This window comes from Carassius gibelio, chromosome B3 (genome assembly GCF_023724105.1).
Source record: "Carassius gibelio isolate Cgi1373 ecotype wild population from Czech Republic chromosome B3, carGib1.2-hapl.c, whole genome shotgun sequence".
Lineage (NCBI taxonomy): Eukaryota > Metazoa > Chordata > Actinopteri > Cypriniformes > Cyprinidae > Carassius > Carassius gibelio.
This window is the reverse complement of record NC_068398.1, coordinates 32,713,406-32,739,115: the sequence shown is the minus strand read 5'-3', so window position 1 is coordinate 32,739,115 and position 25,710 is coordinate 32,713,406. Positions and strand designations below refer to the sequence as shown.

At 38.0% G+C, this 25,710-nt stretch overlaps 1 protein-coding gene across 2 annotated transcripts; it reads right to left on the bottom strand.

Moving 5' to 3' along the window:
• Positions 1-143: 143 nt before the first annotated feature.
• On the bottom strand, positions 144-23,749 carry LOC127952378 (cytohesin-1). 2 transcript variants are annotated; one of them, XM_052550780.1, is made up of 13 exons: positions 23,490-23,749; positions 14,029-14,111; positions 12,305-12,369; positions 11,580-11,646; positions 11,365-11,483; positions 9,183-9,263; positions 8,605-8,717; positions 7,612-7,760; positions 7,219-7,330; positions 2,511-2,587; positions 2,273-2,341; positions 1,987-2,141; positions 144-1,423 (listed from the first exon to the last, which is right to left on the bottom strand). In XM_052550780.1, the coding sequence occupies exons 1-13, from the start codon at positions 23,515-23,517 to the stop codon at positions 1,345-1,347; spliced, it is 1,197 nt and encodes a 398-aa protein (XP_052406740.1). In that variant the 5' UTR covers positions 23,518-23,749; the 3' UTR covers positions 144-1,344. The 2 variants fall into 2 exon arrangements, with proteins under 2 accessions (XP_052406740.1, XP_052406741.1); XM_052550781.1 differs by lacking the exon at positions 23,490-23,749 and adding an exon at positions 18,963-19,172 and having other exon boundaries at positions 2,511-2,589; positions 7,218-7,330.
• Between the last annotated feature and the right edge of the window lie 1,961 nt (positions 23,750-25,710).

Sequence of the window (25,710 nt, the reverse complement as noted above, 5' to 3'; positions counted from 1 at the left end):
ATGCAGAAATCTGTTCAGTTTTCTGCTTTTCCTTTCTATAAAACCCTAATCACCACTCATTTTGAGAAGATAAAACCAGCTGTTCGGATCTCAGCGCTTATATGTGATTGAATAAAATAAAGTCAAAAAGCAAAACAACCACAGCTGCTATAATATCTTTATTTCAGCATGATCTGGCCGCCACTATAATGGTATCGGCCTCCAGAACACAAAAATAAAAAAGAAAGAAAATGGCACTCGACTAGTACAATACTGCTACATACAGTACACACATTTATAAAATGGAAACCAATCTTCTCTATACACTAAAGTATGTACACCTTTGATAAATTAAACTAATACTGCTATAGCTATAATATTCCGCTTGAAGAATAACCGCTAGACCGATGGAAACCTAAGAAAGGAAGGTGACTGTAGAAACACAAGCAGGCACTGGAGCATCTTCTGATTGAACTGCCATTGACAGTCTTCACTGGAACTGAACTTGAATTGTTATTAGGCACATTTATTCATTTGATTAAAAGCATTTTATGTGAAAGTCTAAACACTAGGTCCAATGACCTCACATAACAAAAAATAAAACATTATAATATGCTAATTATGGTCATGTCTGTCTGAGAGGTAGTACCACTGCATGATATCCTGGTAATGGTGATATCCCATAATCCCTAGCTGGCCACCATCCAGTCTTTCTTCTCATGTGTTACTGCAAACCCGGCTGCCAAGCACTGCAGCCGCTTCTCACAACATGCTAAATATGCATGTCGCTTCTCATGAAAATAACAAATTCCCATGGAGCCGTTTACCGTTAGGGCAAATCAATCTACCAACAAATCTAGGGTGATTTCCCACCCTCCCTCCGAAGTTGGATTTCTTTTGCAAATTATAGAAGTCTCTTGGAAAATATTTTTACAATTGAATACACAAATAAGCCTCTGAGGACTAAACCACTTGTGCATGGTTAGAAAATGTAAAAATACACATATTGCCTCAGCGTGTAGGAGCTTTGGCTTGGTTTTCCACATTCTGTCAGACCTGCTGATTTCAGATAATGCAAAAGAGTATGCGCGTGTGCAAGAGACAAGAGGCATAGAAAAACGACAAAGGGTATTTTGGTTAAGCGTCAAGAAAAAAATGTTCTCTTTGGGGGTTTCAAGAAAGCAGCAGAAAGATAAAGCCCACTGACTTCCTTCCTTCCAACACACACACACACTTGAGCTGAGCGAGAAAATGTTTAAAAAGAAGCATGGTTTTTTTTTTTCTCTCTCTGCGTGGCTCAGCTGTCTCCAAGAGGAGGAGTAGTTCCAGTAGCCCTGAATCTGTAACACCAGTGTCCTGAGCAGATCAGTGTCTCTTCATAGAGGAGACCTTCTTCTTCCTCGCTGCCAGCATCTCGTAGAAAGGATCTCTACTGATGGCCGCCCTGGAGATGAAGAGGACAATTATTATGAGAACAACTTCTCTTTTAATGTTAGAGCTAGACACTGCTCAGTTGTGGTTAAATAACCCTTAATGCTTTCTAATATTATCGATTTGACTGATTCTGTTGGATGAGAACAAAACATGGGGCCAGATTTACTAAACAGGGCAAATAAGCATTAGAGCACATTTCCATAAAAGTGAAAATAAACACCTTTCCGATCTGATATGTTGATGGGAAAAGAGGGAAGAAAGAGAGAGGAATGAGTTCAGCAAAAGGCTGTCTATTCCGAGTTAGTGTAAATAGCCTCTGCCAGCCAACAAGATGGGCTATTTGAGCTTATAAATTACAATAAATATTGACTTATTTCATTATGTCAGAAGAAAGTGAGAGTGTAGTGAGAAATAGAAAACTAGCACAGCTATGTAGGAACTCACTTGGTCAGCTATACATGATGTCATTATAGAAAAATACCTGACTTAATATTAAAATTAATAATACAATTCCTATTCTGTTAAGGTAAATGAGCTGTATTTAAACCAGAACATCCCTTGAGTAGCACTCACTTAATGCTGTTCATCCACTCGTCTTTCTCCTCGGTGGTGGGAGCGGAGATGCGGTAGAAGGTGTGATTTCCTTCAACGACCCGTCCGTCCGCCTCGGTCTTACACGCCTTGATCACCTGGTCCTTATTGTCCGGGATGAAGAGCTCAAAGCAGTTCTGAGAGGCAAACACATGCAGACAATCACATATCTGACCACCAGGGGGAGACACGCTGTCAAACTGTCCCGAGATCATCAGGAAAAGATCCCGTCTCTGCAGTTTAGAAATAGCAGGGAAGGATGTTTTACCGGCTTCTTGTCCTCCACTTCACGGATGCTGAGGTTTTCCAGGGGGATGATGCCTCTTGGTTCTTTATCCTACATGAAAAGAGACACGTTTCCGTTGATTACAAATCACCATCATCTATTGCTGGGTCATAAACAAAGATGACAAAAACAGTTTTGCATGTCAGATATAACACACACGCAAAAAAGCATTAAATCTCTCTATCTAACATTGACAAGTTCTTTTTTCTTCAGTACTTACAGTAGTGTATTCAAAGTAGTAAAGGCAGTTATCTGTGAGAATGAACCACCGTCTTTTCCAGGTTTTGACGCGTCCCCCTGAGGAACAGAAGCTGAGAGTTAGTTTTCTGTGTGATGAGATCCGTGCAGCTGAAGAGTTGAGCGGCAGAAGAGCAGACAGACAGATGAACAGACGATGAGAGCTCTTCTACAGCGACTCCATGTCCAATAAGGCCCAAGCACAGCAATCCTTACCAGCAGCAGCAGCAGCAGCACACCATGCTCAAACCATCCACGAGCCAACACACTCCACGAGCTGTCCTTCACAACTAACAGACATCACCTGAGCGTTAGCATTCCTCTTAAACCCCTGCTCAAGAACTCTGCTTACCTCCGAAAGGACCAGCCAAAGGTAAAACGTGTTTAAACAGAGCAATATCCTCTAGAACTAGTTGATGTTCGCTTTCCAGAAACATGTGAAATACACACAGGTTGCCATTCCCCGAAACTGTCTCCTCCTCATTATTTATTGTCCTCTCTTTTATATTCTTAACAGTATAATTGGCAAAACTTTCCAAATATTAATAAAATGTAGACTTGAATGGCAATGCCTACAACTTGTTAATTTTTTACACTTCTGGTTAACACAAGCTAAGGATATGCTAACATTTTATTTGAAAACATAAAATATATCAATAAAACGTTTATTTTGACTTAAAAAAAAGGTATTACTAGACTTAAGTCCTGTTCACACCAAGAACAATATAAACTATGAGAGCTATAAAGTTAACGATATTAGCATCCAAAGCAGCAGATGATATCGTCTGTTGATTTTAAGCGCACACACGTCTGTCGCTTTAAATTCTGATTGGCTGTCCAGCTTTGTATCGTGCATCAGCTGGAAAACGAATCGTTCTGAAAAGTATTCCAATGTTATTATTATCGTTATAGCTGTGGCGTGGCCTCTGCTATTCCTTAATATTGAGAATGTTATCGTTATCATTATATTTATCATGCTTGGTGTGAACGGCCCATTTAAAAAGCCAAACAGGCTTTGATTTTGAAAACCAAATAGGAAAAGTCATGGTGTAGTTCATCTGTGACCTACATTTAGCTTTTTATTTCTGCCGATTGTATTTAAGCTTTGTAACGTTGTTCATTTGTGAAGATTATCTTATTTTCTTTAATAACCAGAAAGCTAATTGAAAACACTTTGTCACGGTAAGCCGGGTGATGCAAACAACTGGACTGGCCAACAAAAGTACGCCAACGCTGGAGCACTCTATTTGGCGATAATAATGTTAAGCACCTATTTAACTAACAGACTGTGACAGTAACATGCTCTGAAGGCGGATCAGTGCAGTACATTCTTAAGCTCACATTCTTGGGACATTTTCCCACGTCTCTCTCTATATAACAGTGCTCAGTGTTCCGAGGATGACCTTTGACCTGCGCCACCCTCATTTCCTCTGCAGGGAAACCTGATCACACTGGCAAAGGACATGCAAACAAAGTACAACCAAAAACACTTTTAACTGTGTTTAAGTGTGCTTGATGTCTGTAGACACCTTTAAGTAAAAGGTAGGACAGATTTAGAATTTATTTATTTATTTTATTTTTTTCAAATCTCGTGTTCACTATGCATTCATTTGATTAAAAAAAAAAACATTATTGTGAAATATTATTACAATTTAATGTATATATTAGCAGCAATACTTATTGATAACTGAGCAGTGGATCTGCATATTAGATTTATTTCTGAAGGATCATGTGACATTGAAGACTGTAGTAATGATGCGGAAAATATCAAATATATTGAAATAGAGAACCAATTTTAAATTGTTATAATATTCCACAATATTGCATATTATATTATATTATATTATATTATATTATATTATATAGATGCACAAAAAAAAAACACTTAAAAAAATATAAACTTTTAAAATATATATATTTTTATAGTAGTGAAAAAAATCATATTGGCGTATAATTTCATGTAAAACATAAAAAATCAGCTTCAGCCAAAAATTCATCATCGTGACAGGCCTAATGTTGTTCAATTAGTTTTCTATGCAATACAGCACTGCACACAAGCAGGTCATGTCAAGCACCCAAAAGCATTTCAAGGATTTCTGCTAAACAGGAAATGATCCTCTCGCACGTCAGACTGCCATTGTGTTCTAATACTGGCATGAGCGAAAAACAAAACAAACACGAATCAGAGCAGGTGAGGGTTTCTGAGCAAGCTGATTGGCTGATAGAGTTATCGGATGTGATTAATGATCACTCCAGCTGCGGGCGTTTGGCAGAAACAAGTAGGCAGACTGACTGACTGACAGACACTGATAAAGGGCTGGGTGAGCAAAGGGCCTTCCTAAACAGCTCTCTGATTATCAATCCTTGATTTCTTTTAGAAATCTTTTATTATACTAATATAAGTGCTTATCTAATATTCTTGACTTGAAAGTGAATCAGAAGACTTCAGATTATGGTTTGATTTTGATTTCAGTGATTCACGAAACCCACCCTCACCCAGCATCCTGGTGGTGAGTCCGATATGACCAAGCGCAGACACACACACACATTTTCCTCAGCGCTGCAATCCAGCATCACACACACACACACACACACACACACATCTACAGTATACTTTAAATACAGCATGAAGAACAGCAGTCTTTGGTCCAGATGCAGTTTTTCTGACTCAGTCTAACCAGACCAAACACCACATCCTGTGCACCCCAGACATTCAACCATTAATGATTGAATATCGTTTTAAAAGAAACAGTATACAGAGAAATAAACATTCTGTCATTTTGTTCCAAACCCATATGAATTCCTTAAATAGAACACAAAAGACAATGTTTAGAAGTATGTCCCAGCTGCTCTTTTCCAAAATCTTATATAACCAAAATCATATGTGCAACTTTATTTCACGATAACAATATTATTTATATTTAGAAATTTCACAATTCTCGCACTGCAAAAACTAAAACTAAAAAAATACTAGCTTAACTAATACAAGTAAAAGCTCAAAATTTAATAAAAGGTTAAAAACGGCATGGTCTTTTATACATGCATTAAACACGCATTGATTCTTATTAAATCAGTTATTTTCTCTGTCTTGTTTTTTATCATTACACAGACAGCAGCAGGAATTTTGGCCTGCTGTCACTTTAAAACCTAATGCACAAATCTAAAATAATGTACTGATACACAAAATTTTCTACCTACTGAGTAATAACCAGCTGTGTTTTGTATATTTGCCCAGTAAACACACGCAAAAAGACGCAAAAGTTTGCATCTGAGAGGTGGTTTTATGTTCACCTGCTTTGGGTTTGTTTACACAGAAACATGAACATAATCCAAAATCTGTAACCGTTGACAAATTTATATAAATTTATTGCAGTGTATTGCTAACTCCTGCATAAAAATTAATCTGAATGGAGACAAATGGCGTGTTCCTCAGGAGAATATCATGTGAGTTTGGAACAACATGAGGGTGAGTAAACGATGACAGAAGTTTCATTTTTGGGTGAACTATCCCTTTAAAATATCCCTGTTTTCATTGGTGTTTGTTGGGCTCCGCTAAGACTGAGAGGAAACAGAAAATACTGCAGCTCCCAAAGTAGAAATGACACAGAGATGACATTTCGAACACCACAGCAAACAGAGAGAGGTGCTCTTCAATATGGTGGTCACAAAATCAATAACCAAGCACCCGCCACCACGCAGACACAGGGCGGCAAATAGACAGACATCGCTAATTCAATGAATAAAACGAGCGATCAGACAAACATGTAAAAACTCATGGAAAGACAAACCTATATGAACCTATAGCGACTAATAACAGAAAGCGGAGACAGGAAGCGAGGCTGATCACCAAAAGCACCTGAGAGAGAGAGATGAGCGATCGTTTGGGAATAACAGGTGTACATACCTCCTGAGGGAAAGACAACAGCCAAAATCATGGGAACAAACAAACAAACGAGGAAGAAAAGGAAACAAAAAAAATTTAATTAAATAGGAAATCATTCTCCCCACACGCTGATCAAAGGAAGAACGTGTGCATTTCCTGTTGCTGTGAATTAGGGAGAACCATTCCAAAATAAAACGGGATAAAAGTACAAATATGCACTGCATAGCATTCAATTCACAGAGTTTAACACAGCTTTTTCTGTTCAAATCAATGAAAAGAGAAAATGTCTCGGTGCAGTGTTGTTTTCAAGGGTCTTTAACCATTTTCAGATCATTTTAAGCATGGTTTATAATAATATACTAAACTAAAATACTAATGAAGGTACTTTATTTTAATGCTTATCAAAACTATTTTATTTGTTCAAGTCTATGAAGTCTCTACAATGCTCTGAATCTGTGACTCTCAACTAGATGGCATTCAAGAACTAAAAAAAGTGTGATTTCTAGACCTGGAAAATCCTATAAATTAACAAAATTCAACTGCTTGGAAATTTTTCTACATTTCACACAATGCACTCATATATATGTTCAATCTCAAGCAGTTGATTGATTGTGATCATGAAATGTGAGAACAGAGGGAAAAATGCTACTGTATAATCTGATGTGTAGAAGTGTTGTGAAGATCATAGAAATCGGCTTTCTGGAAGTGTGTGTAAACCTTAAATCTCACACTCAGACCATGTGTTTCGATCAGGACATCTCCTACTCAAGTTTAAGTGAGTATATAATACTCATGTAATCCCACTCACCCAGTTTGAGAAGCCAGCCCTCCCTGTCTGGGTTGAAGAAAGTGTGTGTCAAGTCATTGCCGTCATCTTCAGGGATTTTGAAGGGTTCGTTCTTGATGCTCTCATATAGATTCTGCATAAGTCAGAGCAAAAGACTATAAAGCCACAAATATCCTTATATGGATAGACAGAATAAAATAAAAAGTGTGTTATTTATTCAGAATGGTTGGGCAAAGTCCTCTAGAAAGCCTCTAAGACCAGAAATGAGGAAACCTGGTCTAAAGATAATGATGTATATATATAATACATTAAGAACACATGAAATAAACATCACTTAGAGAAAAACAATACGACAACAATATAGCCCAAATACGTCTCCAGAAATAAAGAGAAATAGAGAGCGAGGAGACCAACCCTGAGCAGCTCTTCTGGCAGGTCTCCTCCATCATTAATGCCTCTGTTCATGGAGATGAAACGCTCCACTGTGGGCTTGTCCTTAACGTTTGGGTTGTGAAGGCTGGTGTTTAACATGATGACAGCGAAGGACAAGATGTAGCATGTGTCTGCAGAAAAACATGCCGTTCGTCACAACCATTTACAATGACATTCAGCACCTTTCCATCACTGCCGTTTAAATATTTCATGTTCATACTGTAATTCGAATTAATATAGAAGCCTGATTCAGAGTTGCGAATTGAAGTCAGATTGGCACTGATATGTTCTCAGAACTGTGTGATATAAACTCGCAATTGCATTGAATTGAGAAAAATTTACATTGATTTCTGAGAAGAAAAAAACCCAGAATTGTGAGTTTATATCCCGGAGTTCTGACTTTCTTTCTCAGTATTTCAACTTTAGTTCTCAGAATCTCACAACTATGACTTTTAAACTCAATTTTATGAGTTTATATCACGCAATTCTGAGAAACAAAGTCTGAATTGTGAGATAAAAAGCCACAATAACCTTTTTTTATTTTTTATTTAGTGGCGGAAATGGGCTTCCATAAATGAATGCTAATAAGTAGCAGTATAATAATGAAGTTACTGAGGGTGAACATGACATCCAGGAAGAGTGTCTAATACTTACACAGCAAACAGACCAAAGAGAGAACTTAAAGGGTGTGTAGGTTAGCAATGTGTAAATAATGTGTGTGAGGGCATTTTAACAACTTGCTAGCATTTACACACAATAACATTTTTAAATGCCATGGAAATTTATTTTAACTGTGTTGGAAATATAAGCTACTAGGGTAATCTAATTTATTTAAAGAATGCCTCTGTCCTCTTCAATATTTCAAACTCTCAATTTGTGAGCTTTACTGTGGAACAGTATTGACAAAACAGCTCATTTCTCTGAAATGCTATGAATGCAGGATTGAACACAGAACACAATGTAAAGCAGAGCCACCTGTGGACTGAAAGACTCCCGGGTTGCACTGACAGTACCGCTGGGCAAACGCCTCCATCATTCTGTCAATCTTCTGGGCCTCACCAGGAAGTCTGAAACTCCAGAGAAACTGCCTGTGTGGAGAAAAGCATCACAATGATATTTAAAACACATTAGGACATTCAAAGTGATATGTGTGCATCAGGATCAAAACAATAAGCAATGCGATTAAATTACACATGCTTCTTGAAAAATACATTTTATATTAACAATGAAACACTGCTTTTTATACAGTAGTTACAGTAATCATATAGTAGTATTTTTGTAAATATTTCAAACAGCAGCTGTTGCCACATTATGATCTGATTATGTTGGTGGTCTGATATCACTGATATTAAAGGTGATATACTGGGATACTGTACCCAATAAATTGTGTAGTTTGCTTATGCACACAATCGAAATATAGCAGGTCTTCCATAATTCCAAATGTATCACTTCCACACATTATACATACTTTATGTTGTTTTCTAATGAAAAGAAGGAGGTAGTATGCCATTTGGAACATTCCAATAGAAAGTAATTGAGCCCTTGAGGTTTACCTGAGAGCCTGAACCAGGTTCAAATCTGTGAACTCATGCAGCTCCACAAAAGCATGAAGGACTTGGATATTGAAGTCATCCCTGTTGAACAAAGCGAAAATGAGAAAACGTCTAAAAAAAACATGAATGGGTTGGGTTTGTAATGACATGAGGGATGAGTAAATTACAGACTTTTCCATTTTGGGTGAAGTTTAACTATCCTTTTGAAAGAGTGACTCACCCACAAATAAATATCATGTCATTTTTAATAACACTCACAAACTGTTTCAAACCAGTATGATGTACTGTACTGAAATGTACTGTGAATAAAAGTTTATAATTCAGTCTCTTGTATTATTCAAGTCAAAGTGGATGTGGGATCATTCAGCACTGCTCCATTTTTCCAAGCCTTACCATTTACCCCTCTATAAGCAGAAGATGTGATATCCCTCATGGGGATGATGGCGATCTTGATCTTGATATGGTGACAATGCACTCACTGAACAAAGCACCACAGACCCCTCCCTAACCAGAGGAGCTGCTCAAAGATACAATCTGCTGTCTTAGAGAGCCCTCCTTTCCATTTCCTGACTTTTTCAGCAGCCACACCCAGACTGAAGCAGTAGAGAAAACAAGGAAGCAGTGGGAATGAAATCCAAGATGAGATAAAGAAGCTAAAAAAGGAATTCTTGCGCAGATGCAACCCAGCCACTAGGTGTTGCCCAGTGAACTAGAACAATATGTCTCTTTAAATTACCGAATTTTAGTCCTGTTTGAGTCAACATTCCTTCAATATGAATATATGCTAATTAGAAAAAAAATATATATATTATCCCGTATCTCTGGACAAATTGCGGTAGCACTTTATTTTACAGTCCTGTACCTCATGTACATACTATGTACTTATTATAGTAACTAGTATGTATTAACTAGGTACTAACCCTGAACCTACCCCTAAACCTAACCCTACCCCATGTAGTTACCTTGTGTTACCAGAACTTTCTTAGATAAATACACTGTAAGTACACTAGAAGTACATGTTAGTACACGTACTGTAAAATAAAGTGCAACCCTAGGTATAGAAGAAATATATCCTGCTTACAAGTTTTAAGGTCAAGATTATTCAACAATATTTTATTGATTCAAATTATATGTATACTAATGCAAATATGCAACACCAAACCAACGGATTGACTTGTCTTTTGAGACACTTCACAGTAGGGGTTGCACAGACTAGTTGACTAGTTGTCACGCTTTCCAAGCTTGACGTCGACTAGTCGCTGGTCCTATAGAGGGCGCAACAGGATAAGAAATATTTGAAGGACTTACACATTTACACTCCATTTCCTAACAGTTAAAATGACAAATGCATATAAATGTATACTCTGAAAGCTCCACAAGACATGTGTGATTATATTACTGGATGCTTGAAATTGAAAGGGAGAAGGCACATTGTAAACAGCTTATTTTACAGGTAAGATGCACTGCTGCACTGTAATGCACACACATAGGCTACAGACAGTAGCTTGTACATCACGCGTATCTGTATCTGATTTAGAACGAGCAGAAATCTGTGAGAAATAAAACAACCCAAAGGCAAAAGACCTGATAAAAACGAGCTGTTATAGGAGCAATAGCTGTTTGGGCAGCGCTGTGTCATATGTCATATCTGTGCACAAGGGTCTTTTTGTCACAGCTTCAGATGTATATGTATATTATTAATGACGTCATCAGTGACTAGTCAACTTCGACTCGACTTTCATCACATTAAAGTCGACTTTCAACAACCAGTAGTCGTTCAACCCACATTTACTATTGAAAGGCAAAACTTTGCATGTATTTTTCAACAGGAATCTGTGTGATCGGTAATTTTTCATAGGAGGAAAACATTTCCCCACACAGATTTTTCTTCATGAATTGACCAGCAGAAGAACACTAAGGGATAAAGCTGACTTCTGTGGGAGCGGTGCTTTGTGTGCATCTCCACACTACTGACACTGGACACAATGGACCTTTTAGCAAGGGAAATTACACTAATTTCAGTTTCTTAAAGAAACAAAGATGGATAGACTGCAGCTACCGATTAGAAGCTTAAATATTGAGAAAATGACTTGCATCAGTAGTCAAACATCATTATCACCACTGGGTTCCATCATTTTATTTTCTATTAAGTATGGACGTGCACTAATATCCACACACTCACCTCTCTCCCAGGTAGTCTCCTATTGCAGTCTTGTTAAGACCTTCACCCTTGTAGAGAAAGCGTGCAATGTCTTCACTGGTGTTCTTCACAAGGTCATTTTCAATGAGGAACTGGATCCCCTACAAAAACACATGTATTGAAGTACTTTAGCCTTTAAAAAAGACAAATGATATAAATGAATTCAGTGAATATGCTTTAATGGACTGCTTAATCACCTTTTTGGGGTCCATGTTGAATTTCTTGCGGCCCATTGCCACTTGTTTGTTCCTCTGCATGTTTTTCCTGCAGCGACAATAATGATTTATGATTTTCATAAATGTTTTTTATGCTGTTTTACAAAATATTTCATAAGGTTTATTTCATATACAAGTACGGGTACATATCAGACGATAATACCAGTATACATTTTTACATGATTAAAAAGTGTGGTATCAATGCTATAGTGACGCGATGATGTATGCCGACTATATGTTCCCAAACCCCAACGCGCTGCAGACTTGGCAGTGTAATTAGGGTTAAATAAGGGGTAAGTCACTCTTGTTATAAATATTGTTTTCATAAATATTCTTGCAACATCATGATATAATTTTCACCCCTAATACACAGCTATAATTACATCCTCCATAATTTTTGAATGAATCCAAATGTGAAACTGAATTAAAATTTGTTTTCCCATTTTAAATCAGTTCCATTTGTTTTAGTTTCTTTTAGCTTTAGTTTTTTTTTTTAAGAGTACTGGAATCGTTTTGAAATCTCAGCATTCTTTCACAGACAGAAAGATGCTGACAGCGCTCTGGAAATTCTCTATGGTGCTTCAGTCTGCAGTATTACAGATTGTGTAGCTAGATGCTAAGATGCTAGTCAGATTTGACCTTACGAATGACTCATAAACTGGAAGTGAAGTGCGTGTGAGTAAGTCTGTCAGGGGATGCCCACTCACCTCTCCTCTGTGGAACCCAGGTTCTCGATCTCACTAGTCACTTCAGCTATCTCATCTTTCAGACGCTGTGGTGAGAGGACATGAGATGGTTCAAATCAAACAAGACTTCAGAGATAACAATAACAATACTATAGTGGTTGATAAAGATGAGAAATGGAGCATAAAGACATGCACATTTTGTTTGGATTTGTGTTGCGAGTGAATCAACCACATTTGCTTTTACAGTAACCATGGCCTAAAAGAGTGCGATGCAATTTTAGGTCTTCAAAGAAAGCAAAATTCAGCATGAAGCAACCAAATCAACTAATCAAGGTTGGCTGGTTAAACACACACTTGTTTAGGACGATGTGTAAAGCTCTACAAGAAAAGAGTACTGTGGCTGTCCCACCTCACCGAGGTCTGACATTAACATCTCAAATCTAATTCCTGTGAATGAATTGTTTGCTCTAAACTGCTCTGTTTGATATAAATGTCATTAAAGGAGGACAACTGGAGAATGGCCCCAGAGTCAAGACTAGAAATTGGATTATTTTACCATGTGTTTGTAGAGATAAATGGAGTTAGGATACAGGCCCGTCTCTTCTGCCAAGAGTTTAGTAACAGTCTGGAGCCAGACCGGTCCTGAGGTCACACAATTAAGAGCTTTCACTCCTCGTATTAATTTTTCCCGTTTAACCACCAGCTGTATGGTGGTGAAATTCGCTCAAGTGTTTATTCCTGTCTGTTTATATATCTAAAACATTCACTAGCAAAGAAAAGGCTGTTTTGGATTTCCCAGACGTTCATTTTCCCAAAGGAAAACAGAACCAGTTCTGTCAGAAGACCTTAAGTTTGTTTTAGAGAGGGCAGGGGAAGTTTTCTTTAATTTGTTAAATTGTAAGAAATTAAACATTCCCAAGGAAAAAGTCATTTGGAGCGAGTATGTTGTATACTGAAGGTCAGCGCCATGACAGATTGAATTGATTTGACTGTGTCACAGTAGGAAAGCTGAAAATGATCAGCCTTCAGCTTGTGTATGAGTGTCTTTTCCTAAACTATTTCGCCCTGTTCCTGTCAGCTTGAGTCATTTCCTATTTGGACAAATTGTTTTCATATTTAGAGGATTACTGGTCAGATTCTACATGATCACCACTTATACCTCATATATTGTTTAGATTCCTAAAGTTCTTAAATAGGAGCTAAATAGCATAAGATTAAATAATAATATAACTAATGCCTTTATTTATGTAGGTGTTTATTTAAGCAACTTGGCATATTAATACAGAATGTGAATGGCAAAGAAATCCTTTCAAAATAGCTAGCAAGAGTACAATATGGGACATCAGTCTGTCTTTGTTTTACTCTAACTTGCCATAAACATGTGACCACTAGGGAATATCGAACGTCAAATCAACATAATAGGGATATTTCAAATTTCTAAATCTGGTTTATGTCATTTTGTTAGTTGTTTTGTTGCTAACAAGGCACTGCTTGCTTTAGCATATATCTGATGGGTAAATAAACGTGCTTATGAATAGTTAGTAAGGTGTATGTAGTCTATGTGCTTTAAGTCCTCATAAACACTCAATATGTCAATAATATAACAAGCAGCAAGTTAATAGTGACAAAAAAACACTAAAACATTACTTTGAAAGCATAGAGCCTCTGCTACACATGCAGCTAAAACATTTAGCTCATATCAGAGCTGGAGCTGAATGAATGGTTCAATAAGGTTCTTCATTTACCTGAATGTCGTCCAGCAGCTCCTGCTTTCGCCGGCGGATGTTTTCCAGTTCTTTCTGCTCCTCAGGTGTGAGGTCGTCAGGCACTGAGGACAAGAAAAAAGAAAACATGAAAAAAGTGCTGATATTACAAGCTAACAGGGGTGAAATGGTAAATCAACACAGGAGTGAAATAAACATATTACTGTAAAGAAACAACCACCAAGCCTGGTTTTTTCCACGGTTCAACACTGTGATGAATTATGATATTGTAATCTGATAAAAAGAGGTTGAGTGGTTAAGTGTAAGCTGCTCCAAATATGCAACAGTGGCACAAAAAGAGTAAACAAAAAGATCCGCCAATAACTGCAGATGTCCCCAAGAGGCTCAAACTGATCCAAATGACAATGCACAAATCAATGAAAACCCTCACAGCAGACCAGCAAACCTGGCTAAATCATGCCTTCAGCACCTCAGAAATGGGCTTCTGCCACAGTGTCCTCACAAACTTTAATTCACCATGTGACTGCTAGATCTCACTCACAGTATCCTCCTGCTGTAGCCATGGCAATCCATCACTGCCTCGAACCCCATCTGTGAGGGTGCCGAAAACCACACATCTCACAGCAGATAACCATCTGAAACATTCAGCTACAAGTGGAGCTACAGCGATCATACAGTGAAACTGATTCAAACTCAGATCTTTAAATACAGGCCATTGAAAATGATTGCGTTAAACTTACCTGCGAAATAATTCTACGATAGTGATAAATAACATGGTTATAAATCACAATTGTAAGATAGATTACTAAATGTATTCAACCTGATTATCTACAGGAATTCAAATTACTGAAACATAGCTAAGCTACAGATTAAAGTACATATTTGCACGAATTCTTTACTCAGACTGGGTCGAAACACTAAAAAACCCTCTGAAACTTTGGAATAATGAACCTAAAAACACAATCACCAACAATGCACAAATACTGCACAGAATGCATGAAAGCTGATTTGAAAAGAAACTTAATTTAAGCATGTAAAACCCCTTGTAATTCCTGTGAGTCTGAGGGAAAGACATGGTGAACCACTTCACATGCACACGGCTGTAGTCCGTCTCCTGTACTGACGCAGTTCGCTGATGGAAAACCCCTCAAATCATGAAAGTTACAAACAGAGACATGTCACGGTTCTGCATTCTTCAGCAATGAACAGTGAAACGAGGCGAAGAGAGAGCTCAGTGTTTGCCCACATGAGGAGCACAAATTCACTGTAATGCCACAGGAGGATGGCTTTCCCACACAGGTTCTTTCCCTCCACTGTCTAAACATCTTCTGGAGTTTTTTTTTTTTCTTTTCCTTGGCACAACCGCCTCTGACTTGCTCACTAGGGGCTGTAAAGATGTAAATACATGATTTCCCGTAAAAATGCTTTTAAAAATCAAATTACTTGACATTAATCCAGACTGATTTAGCACAGCTACAAAACTGATAAACGATGCAATCTCTGTTTATTGCTGCGGGATCAGATCAGGTCTCAAATGGAATAATTTCACTGGAACAATCAGGCTGTTAATCCGATTCACCCACACATGCTGCAACAGCCCACACACACACACACAGCTAAACTGTCAAGAGTCACAAACAGAACCAGTCATTTCACTCTTTCTGTCCCTATCCATCTGATTCTGCAAACCGAAAGTAAACCTTTTTCTGTCACTGTGCAACACATTCAAATGATTAGCCACTGAATGTAAATAACTAGAAGAACAAGTGCAGTAAATGGTAGAACTATTGGTACTACAGTTAAAGGTTATGGCAATTAATAAAATATAAGCAATACCATTTTGAAATGAAAAGCCGTCGTCTAAAATTATTGTACATTTGACACAAGTTACAGCAGCTGTGTGTCTATATTGCCTTGACTAACAATTTTCCAATGTTGAAGACTAATACAGGGTAAATAGTATGCTATTATGACAACCATATTTTCAAGTAGTGCTTTGTGTAGACTTTTAATTTCAATAAATTGTTTCAAAACGTGTTTTTATGTTCTGTCTAAATTGGCTGATTGAGTAAACACTGATTACATGAGCTTAATTTGAACTGTAAACAACACGATATCCACATTATGTATTTAGCAGAATAACTGTTAATTCGATTTTTTTTTATATGTATTTATTTATTTATTTTGTACATTGCTGCATTTTTAGTATCCTATTTTAGCATTATTATTTTGGTAGCCATGGAAAAACATATGATAAAATAAGCCTAAAAGCATTTTCATTAGTGGTCATTAGATTTTGAGGAACTTCTCAGACGTGCTCTAAATAGTGGTTGCGTATAAAACATATTCCAACTGAACAAGAGAACAGAAACTGAAGATTCAAAGGGCCAAAGCCAGCATCTTTCGTCTCACTTCTCACATGCCCATGTTCTGGATTCGTGAAACACAGCTGGTTTGATCACGGTGTTATCCAGAACATGCTCTTCTGCTTCTGGTTTATCATGGGCCTTTCGCTGACATATTTTGTGTGCATGCTCACATTTCTCCTCTGAGTTCTCTTTATTGACCTGCTTGTGTGGTCTTTATTTAAGGCCTGAACAGTGAAGACTGTTTTGCTCTGATTAGTCAGTAAAGCAGCTCTACAGTTGTTCAGCGTGAATGGAAGGGTGGAGATCTTCTTAATAGGCAGAGGCACCATAACCCAGCTAAGAAAACCACAATTACCCAGCGACTCTTGACATAAACAAGCCCTTGAAGACTCAACCCAATTTCCATCTTGTCAGAATTGGCACACACTTATTTTCCGTCCAGAACCACTGGAGAACTCTCCTCTCAAAGTCAGGAAATTAATAGTCGAGGATCTCCTCTCATGGATCCAACCCAGTTTAGCTTGTGCCTGTGGGAGCCCAAGGCTTTACGGTAAAGTACAATGCCCATAAATAAGCTTGAGTGCTATGAATTTAATGTGTAATGAATGAGCTGCAGACATTGCAGAGACATACAACCTCTCCAAGTGCTTCTGGTTTTATTCCTGATCATTGCAGAAACCTGCAGTAATGCTAACAGAATTACATTGTTAAGGCAACAGACATCCATACCAACAGCTGGATGATGAAAGTAAATGCTGATGGACATATGTCTTGGGGATTGGAGCAAGAACAATGGTACTCAGAAGCTCAAGGCCAGAGTGTAGAAGGTTCCAGAAGGTTCTTCTCCAAAGATCAGAACGCAAGCTTTTTTTACAGTGTGGAGAACTGTAACATCAAAGCAAGTAGGTCCCTGGTTCGAATCCCTACTGCGTGATGTTGCAAGGGTTTTTTTCAAGGTGCTTTGGTTTCCCCCATAATTCAAATACATTTAACCCTGTGCATCCAGGGTGTTTCCCTTCCTAAAATCATCCCTGCAACCCTATATAGTACAAGTGGTTTGGAAAACTAATGGATGGAATGTGGTAAATGTCTATTTACTCGCTTTGCCAAGTGGAATACTGAAGTAATGGCTTATGGCTGACTCCTTGTGGGGACAAAAAGGGCTCAACCTTCACCACCACACCTAAACTTGAACCACTGTTGTTAAAGGGATAGTACACAAAAAAAATAAAAATAATATGTTCTTAAATACTCACCCTCACGTCGTTTCAAATCCGTAAGACCTTCGTTCATCTTTGTAACACAAATTAAGATAATTTTTATGAAATCCAAGAGCTTTTTCACCCTCCATAGACACAACTACCACGTTCAGGAAGGTGCAGGAAGGTAAAAGTTATTTTTTTTACTTTTTGTTTGTACATAAAGTATTCTCTTATTTTTATGCACATAAACTATTTTAACAATGTCGTCACTACCTTTCTGGGCCTCGTATGTGGTAGTTGTGCTACTAACACACAGAATAACAGATAGAATGGCTCTTGCAAAGGTACTGACACAAACCTGAACTCTAGTAGCATGACTCTAAAGCCTCTTTCATACAGAAATTCTGGAAAATAAATGGATAATGTGTCCAGGGATTTGTCCGGGATCATTTGATTGTGGTTCATTCACAATGCCAGTGGTTTTCTGGAATCCGTGTGTGTGTTCATACCTTCACACACATCCCGTCAAGACACGTGACATTACGATGTGACATGTAATGTGATGGTTCTGGCCTTTGTTCACACAGAGCTCGTTCCGGGACTGAACCCTGCAATGTTACTAGGTCCCCAACCCTGTGATTGCACTAACATAGAAGGCACTCCGGCAATTTTCCTTGACCAACGTGCAGAGGGAAAGGGGATTAAGAGAATGAAATACTGGGAAACATGCACTGCATGTATAGAGTCATTGTTCAAGGCACTGGCCTCACTTTAATGGAGCGGGGACCAATTCTAACCTGCTGAAAAATACAGAGTCCAGCATTTCCAAGAGCCGCCGGGGACTACTTGGCAGATGAACACAGGTGGGAAAATCATTGATCATTGAACTCCATAAAGCCAAAACTGCAACTATCCTCTGGAAAAATGAGATGAAACCTTTCTTCAAATAACTTTTTCTTCTACCTGTTTCGCGCTACCTGGAATCAAACACATCTTGACAGCGTATCACAGAAACATCCTTGGCTCCTTGGCTTCATCTAATTAGTGCTTATGCAACTCCTCGCAGACATGCAATAACTCTTGTGGATGGATGAAATGAAGCTGATGGTTGGCCAGTGACAAGGCAGGAATGGAACAGAAGCCACGTGCATCTAACCTCACATGCTCAATAGACACTAATAACCACTGAGAGTTTGCTCAAGTCCACAAATGATCCTTCTAAATGCCATAAAGCCACTCGATATGTAACACAGACATATTACAGACACTCGTATTCAGTCTACAGCACAGAAAATGTAACATGTCATACTTGAAACGTCGCAAAGTCTCAACATTTCCAAAATCCCAGCCAAGTACAGCCATTTGAGTATTAAAGCAAACTGACCTGGTTCTGTAATTTTAGTGAACTCAATCTGTCATTCTGATATCCGACCACTTCTGCTTGCTCTTCTTCATTTTCCAACTTAGCGACACAACCACAGATAAACTCAACCCAGACTACATATCCAGGTAAGAAGCGGCAGTCGATTGTTTAGAATGACAGAGAGAGAGCAAGCCGAGGAACAGGAAGACACATTTCACATACTGCTGAAGTCCATGTGTACACTCCTCTCCATCGAACACTCTGTCTATCTCTCTCTCCTCCCTCCTCTCTCAGACATCATGCCATCACAAACATGGAAGCCCCATCTAGTGGTCATTCTCAAGTCTTTATTACTGTTGTTCACTCCTAATTTGTTGTTCACCACATTTTCCAGATCCAGTTACTTGGCCCCAGTTATATCAGTGCCAGCCAAAGGACAAAGACAACGATATGTTTTTTTTTTTTTTATCATGTTTAATTTATAATTTAGGCTCATATTGTCATTCTGGTCACATTGCACTTTCCACATTCAACTCTCAGGACATACAATCTGACCAACCACAGTTTGCTTGATTTAGCTGTAGCCCATGTACTTGCTATTACAGTCTCTTGAACACTCATTAATATTTTGCAAAGCTGCATTATATTAGAGCCATATTACCTCGGTGTGTGAAGGGCGAGCATGGGAGGAAAGGTCATCGGTCTCACTCAGGCCAATGAGTCACATTCACGTCACTCACAGGGAATATTTGTAGTGTAAATGTAACACTGACGTAGTTCAAACAGAGCATGGCACTATCAATGAAAAAGGTCATGGGTTTCATTTCCATGAGAGGTCCTACAAATGTATTTCGACACCAAAATACCATAATTGTATTGTAAAAAATAAAAAAATAAATACTGTTAATTGGTTAATTCTGAATTCCCTAATTCAATATACTGTGAAAACTATGATATATCAAATGGAACATTCCATGTAATTTTACAGTAAAATACTGGTAAACGTAAAGTTTTTGGAAGAATTTTTGGAACTCTCTCATTAGTTATGCACATTTTATTTTAATTTGTGCAGCTTGTTTCAGAAATCCTCCACCTTCCCCAGCTCCACCTGTATAGATATGCTACAAGGTGATTTGTGTATTCTATATGGGGGTTATTTCATATATGTTATATTTGTAGCAGCAATATATTTCTTACATGTTCACAGCAGCATGTTGTGGATGTACTGGCAGTGGCAAGTCTCTGTACTTGAGATGTATTAACTTTAAATGTGTTTTCCTGGAATCCATCAGCTTCAGTGCGTCCTGAGAGCATATTAAATAAGTCAAGGGCAGTACTCCAGAGAGATGACACATTTCTGTGTCATACACACTCTTATTCGATATCAAACGACTCACGTGAGCAAGTGAAAGCCAGGGAATAAGTGCACCAGACATAAGCCAAAAACAACACAAACAACAATAACAGACTGATTCAAGCTGAGGAATGAAGACTCACTTATTTTTATCATTAGTCTACCCAACAATCAAGGGGCACCAGAGGGTATTTCTCCAGATCTGATGTGCGATCTGTGCTGCTGTGCTGAGCAAACATCCTAAAGCTCTGTAGAGTAAACATCCTACTGTTCATGTGAACAAATTAAAGTGTATAGGAGAAATCTGATGAGTAAACACCATACAGTATATGACTATAGACCCCCAAAGAGACTTTTCGATCTGATAGTGACGATTACCATGGGAATTGTTAGCAATTATTCACAAAAAATTGAACATGTTCTACATTCCTAATCCTACCCAATGCCCAAACTTAACAACTACCTTACTAACTATTAATAAGCAGCAACTTAGCAGTTTATTGAGGGAAAATCCTTAGCTAATGGTTTGTTAATAGCAAGTTTTGGACCTTAAACTAAAGTGTGACCACATTTTTGTTTTCATTCATGAAGAGGCATTTAGCTTCTGGTTTTTATAATATGTCTAAAAAGAATGAAAATTATGTCAAACAGAATGTCCAAAATATCCATGATATCCCTTGATTGTATTGAAGAAGAGCAGCATGAATATTCAGTGAAAGTGAAGCAGTGGGTTTCAGCTCTGGGCTTTATGTAGGCCAGTTAAACTGGTAATGCAGCACCCGCACTATTTTAAAAAAAAAAAACAGTTCAACCGTTGTCTGACATAAGCACAAATTTAATTCAGTAGCCTACCCAAACTGACCCGTTTAACAAAACCAACCATCCAAACGTTTTGGGGGCCTCCAGCACCGCTATTACATGTATCATAATCACACACAATGGCAACTTAAATGTGAAAGGCGATATTAAATAATAAAAACAATGAACATTATTTGATATTTAAACAATGCTATTGAAACCCACAGTTCATGGGATGGGGTAATGGCATGTGAGAATAGAAAAGCATCATCCTCATACTGTTGATGACATTCTTGAGTTCACAATTGTATATACATGTATAAAATGCTATACTTTCACTGATAATAAAGTGAACCAGCCTACATTTACATGCACCCTAATAAGGCAATTATAATGAGATTTTGGCATTAGCTCATTTAAACAATAATTTAATCAAACTGATGCTGTTAAGCTAATAAGTGCAGTAACCACAATCATAATAACACGTGGCCTATGCGGATTTTAATCACAATAAATGGGCATATGAACACCTTAAATTGCATTACTATGTTATTCACACAATACCATGAAGGAACTCTGTGACATTCCGAAATTTTCCAACACTGTGCTGTGATGGCAGAAAGGGTAGTAAGAATAACCACGCTTACCAAATGTAAAGCTTCTTAAAAATTGCATGCTAAACGGGAGCATCGATGTTTGCTCATGTCATATAAACATCTTGCTACAAATATAATACTATAATACATCCTTATAAACTGAAGGATGTATTATAGTATTATAAAACATATATAATACACCTTATTTAAAGTGACATTCAAGAGCACATCACAGATGCTTGCTGTCCATGTAGGCTAAATGTACCACTATAAACATCTATGTCCTGTTTATCTATTGATGATAACAACGCCGAAACACAGTCAACATCCCACATGCCCTTCACTTGCTAAACACAGGAAGTCACGTGACCACAGCGGTCACAAACGACGCACAGACAGGAAACTGAGCAGAGCTGAGCTGAGAAAGTAAAAATCAATACAACCACATTGTACACTGCAGCTCAACTACCTCAAGTCAAACCCTAATAATATTAATCAGCGCTGCATTTCCCATGATCCTTAGCTGCACTAAGTCTTAAAGGGCAGTGTGATGGAGGCTTCTTCCTGCCGGGGTTCAGTTTAAGGTGACATTTCCTGTCAAGTCTCTTTCTCAAGTGGGGCTTTAGACAGCCCACACCCTTACTATGGGAACGAGCTCCAACCAGATGCACTTTTAAAAGCATGTAAACAAGAAATACTCAAGCAAAGTTGCATGTTGTGCTTTGTGCTTGGGTCAAAATATATTCTGTTGAAATACTTCCTTCGTGGATGGTTCTTGGAATGCTTGCAAAGTAAAAAAAAAAAAATGTTTTACGTTGATATGTGACAGTCAAAAGTCTGGCTATGCGAGACTGAGATATCAGCATTCAGCATTCTCCTAAAAAACATCCCAACCCCCTTCACCGAGCCCAGACAGCTGAGCCACATTCCTCACCATCAGACAACAAGTGTTACAAACACACATGTCTGCAGCATGTTACATTACACTGCTAAACGTTCAGGAAACATGCTGCTTAAAAAGCAGGTAATTCAAAGAGAGATGCTGCTCGTGTTTTCACTGGTATGCTGGATATTGTCTCAGACTTCAGGAGTCTGGACAAGCTGCAGCCTGTCTGAGTCACACTAGGAAGACAGACAGATTAAACACTACGGGTAAATATGCAGAACATAGAACAGAACAGAGTCAGAATTAGTAGAAGCGAGGACATAGTTGTCAAAAAATGGTTTAACACACATCCAAAAACAAACTTTCTACAGCAATTAAGAACAAGTAACAGCATATCTGCATTTGCACATAGACTATTTAAAATAAGGATCATGATAGAACAATAAAACACATTCATAATTCATTACTCGTCACAAAATAACAACAAGCTACAGTATGACAGCATTACACTCATCCGGCATAATATCCAACAGATAGTTGTTGACTGCCCTCAAAGCGTACGTTTCTGGTGTTTAGCTATCATGAACACTGAAGTTAAATGTGTTTTATGCCATGATTTGTCAACATTTGTCAGAACATATCGCTTGAGAACCGTGAAATAATATTTACCATCATATTTATTTAAATAATACTTTGTTCCCAACTAAATCAAAATAAAAACATTGTGGACATAACACGTTCAATAGAAGAAAAACACATTGGTCAACTTCTAAATGAGTTAAAGACCTGAACAGTGAATCAAATGTGAACTGATTGTAATTTATCTCGAAGGACACACTTGACAGAGGCAAACAGCGTGTTTAATGAAGAATGAGTTGGGCAAAAGTAACATTTGCTGATCGTCAGTCACTCACCGACACCGTCCTCGGATTTCAGCACCATCGCGCGCTCTCGGTCTGTAGTCACTCGATACCGTAAATAAATCAACAGAGGGTTCAAAATATCTCGCGTTACAACAACAACCCAACTTTACCGTCAACTTTCGAGAACAGAATCGGGGAAATTGTTTTACATAACAGTCGAGAGCGGAAAGATTGCGGTCGACGAAGGGTGTTCATCCGTGAACAAGGGAGTGTCTTTAACCGTAACAGGCCAATCCCGAACGCGTACCGAGACCGAGAGGATAAGCGAGTGAATCAACCCGCTTCCGACACGGGCCGTGTCTCAAATCCCGGCTCAACCACTCACTCACTCAATACTGTTGCGGCTATAATAAAACGCGTGAACAGGGTAAGTTTTTGTTATATTACAAATAAATGCTCAAATTCGATAATGAATTCATCTGGACTAAAGCGTTTATTTGTAAATATGATGAATGAGTAACTTTTGAACAATTAAACAAAGGTGATATAGCTACAATAGCCTAATTTGGGTCAGTTTTACCCCCATCGGCTTGTGTGGTCCTTGAGACAATTCCTCCCCCTTTCTTCTACAGCCTGTTGAACTTCCAAAAGGGCAGCAAGAGAACTTAAATGAATGAATTAATGAATTAATTAAAACGAATTAAGTTATATAAGATAAAGGCCTAATATCATAATTAAAAGGTCGAATTAAGTTAAATAAGATAAATACCTATTCTCATAATTAAAATGTTAGATCACAAACTGACCTCATGTTTTACATATATTTTTACAGAAACCAAAACTTTGTTATGGTTATTGTCACTATGTCAATCATCACATTTCGGGAGTGACTCTTGTATTAGCACGCCCTAAACAATAATTTAGAGAGATTCGCTCCTGATTGTCACTCCCAAAACTTTGCAGAGTGCTCTGTACGACATTTATGTGTGTCACGCCTACAGCAGTCCTCATAAACTGCTCTAAATTACTCTCATGTCTGATCTGGACGTATGCAATTAACAAGTTCTTACTTTAATAAGCACAAAAATACTTTGGAGGGCTTGAGATGTTATCATTGGGAGCTTCTAAGCTTAAATGCTGTCTAAATAGGGAGCTTACTAGGGATTGAGACGAAGCCACAGTGTTGAGTTTCGCCTCCACACCCTGTGCTGCTGTGAGGAGTGTGTGTGTGGGGGCAGGGAGACTGAATGACGAAAGCAGACAGAGAACGGCCCTGAACATGTGTGTGTGTGTGTGTGTGTGTGTGTGTGTGTGTGTGTGGCCCTGAGCCGAGAGCAACATAAGAGAGATAACACCTGATCGGTAACTAAAACAACTGTACAAGGTGCACTGTTCAGAATGATCCCTTGTTTTATCTGTTTTACAGGTGTAGGCCTACTTGTACAGTATGTAGCATAAGACCTGCATATGGCCATACAATTGCACATTTCTACCTAATAGCTAAATTGAACAAAAGATCAAATTAATTTGATTCATCATGCTAATAAAAAGGGTGTGCACAACAAAACTAGAAGACTTGGTACAGTGAAAATGGTTTCTTTAATTATGTAAGATTTAAGTCACAAAACACGTGTTGTTCTGGAGAAACATACCACACCTGTTGCGTTATCTGTCGGATATATAATTGGAAACTTGATATTTTTTCTTCCTTATTGTAATATAGTTTATACTTTTAGCCATTGTGGTGAGTGCAGAGAGTAGTGTACTAAATAATCAAATTGCCACGGCCCATTTGAGAGAAAATCTTAAGTCTTTGTAGACAGACACTCATGCATGATACAACTGTTGAATGTGCTAATAAGCATTAATGGTAAACTAGTATGAGCTTTAAAGTAATTTCTATGAAAGCTTGTGTTTCATGTAATATATTTGTAATTCCACATTTTTAATGAAGTTGTAATTTAGCACATTTGAAATATATTACATTTAATCCAGTTAAATTATAATCAAGCATTTTACACGTGCTTTAGGATATTAGTCAACACATCAAAACAAGTGTACTTTTTCAAATCACATCCAAATATTATTCAGATTTAATTATTTTAAAATGTAGACTGATTAATTTATGATTGATAATGATTTAACGTAAATTACAAGCACACATTTTGATAAAATCAAGCACCCTTCTTTTTCACAAGGGCTAGAGAGCATTCCTGTGTAGTTTATCAAATATCACGGCTGTGTCCCAGTCAAACAATGTGTCCTCTGTCCA

Coding starts and splice junctions, on each gene's coding strand:
- LOC127952378 (XM_052550780.1), bottom strand. CDS start 23,517: ATGGTGCTGAAATCCGAGGACGGTGTCG. Junction 14,112..23,489: donor GAAATCCGAGGACGGTGTCG/GTGAGTGACTGA, acceptor TCTTGTCCTCAG/TGCCTGACGACCTCACACCT. Junction 1,424..1,986: donor GAGTGGATGAACAGCATTAA/GTGAGTGCTACT, acceptor CTTCATCTCCAG/GGCGGCCATCAGTAGAGATC.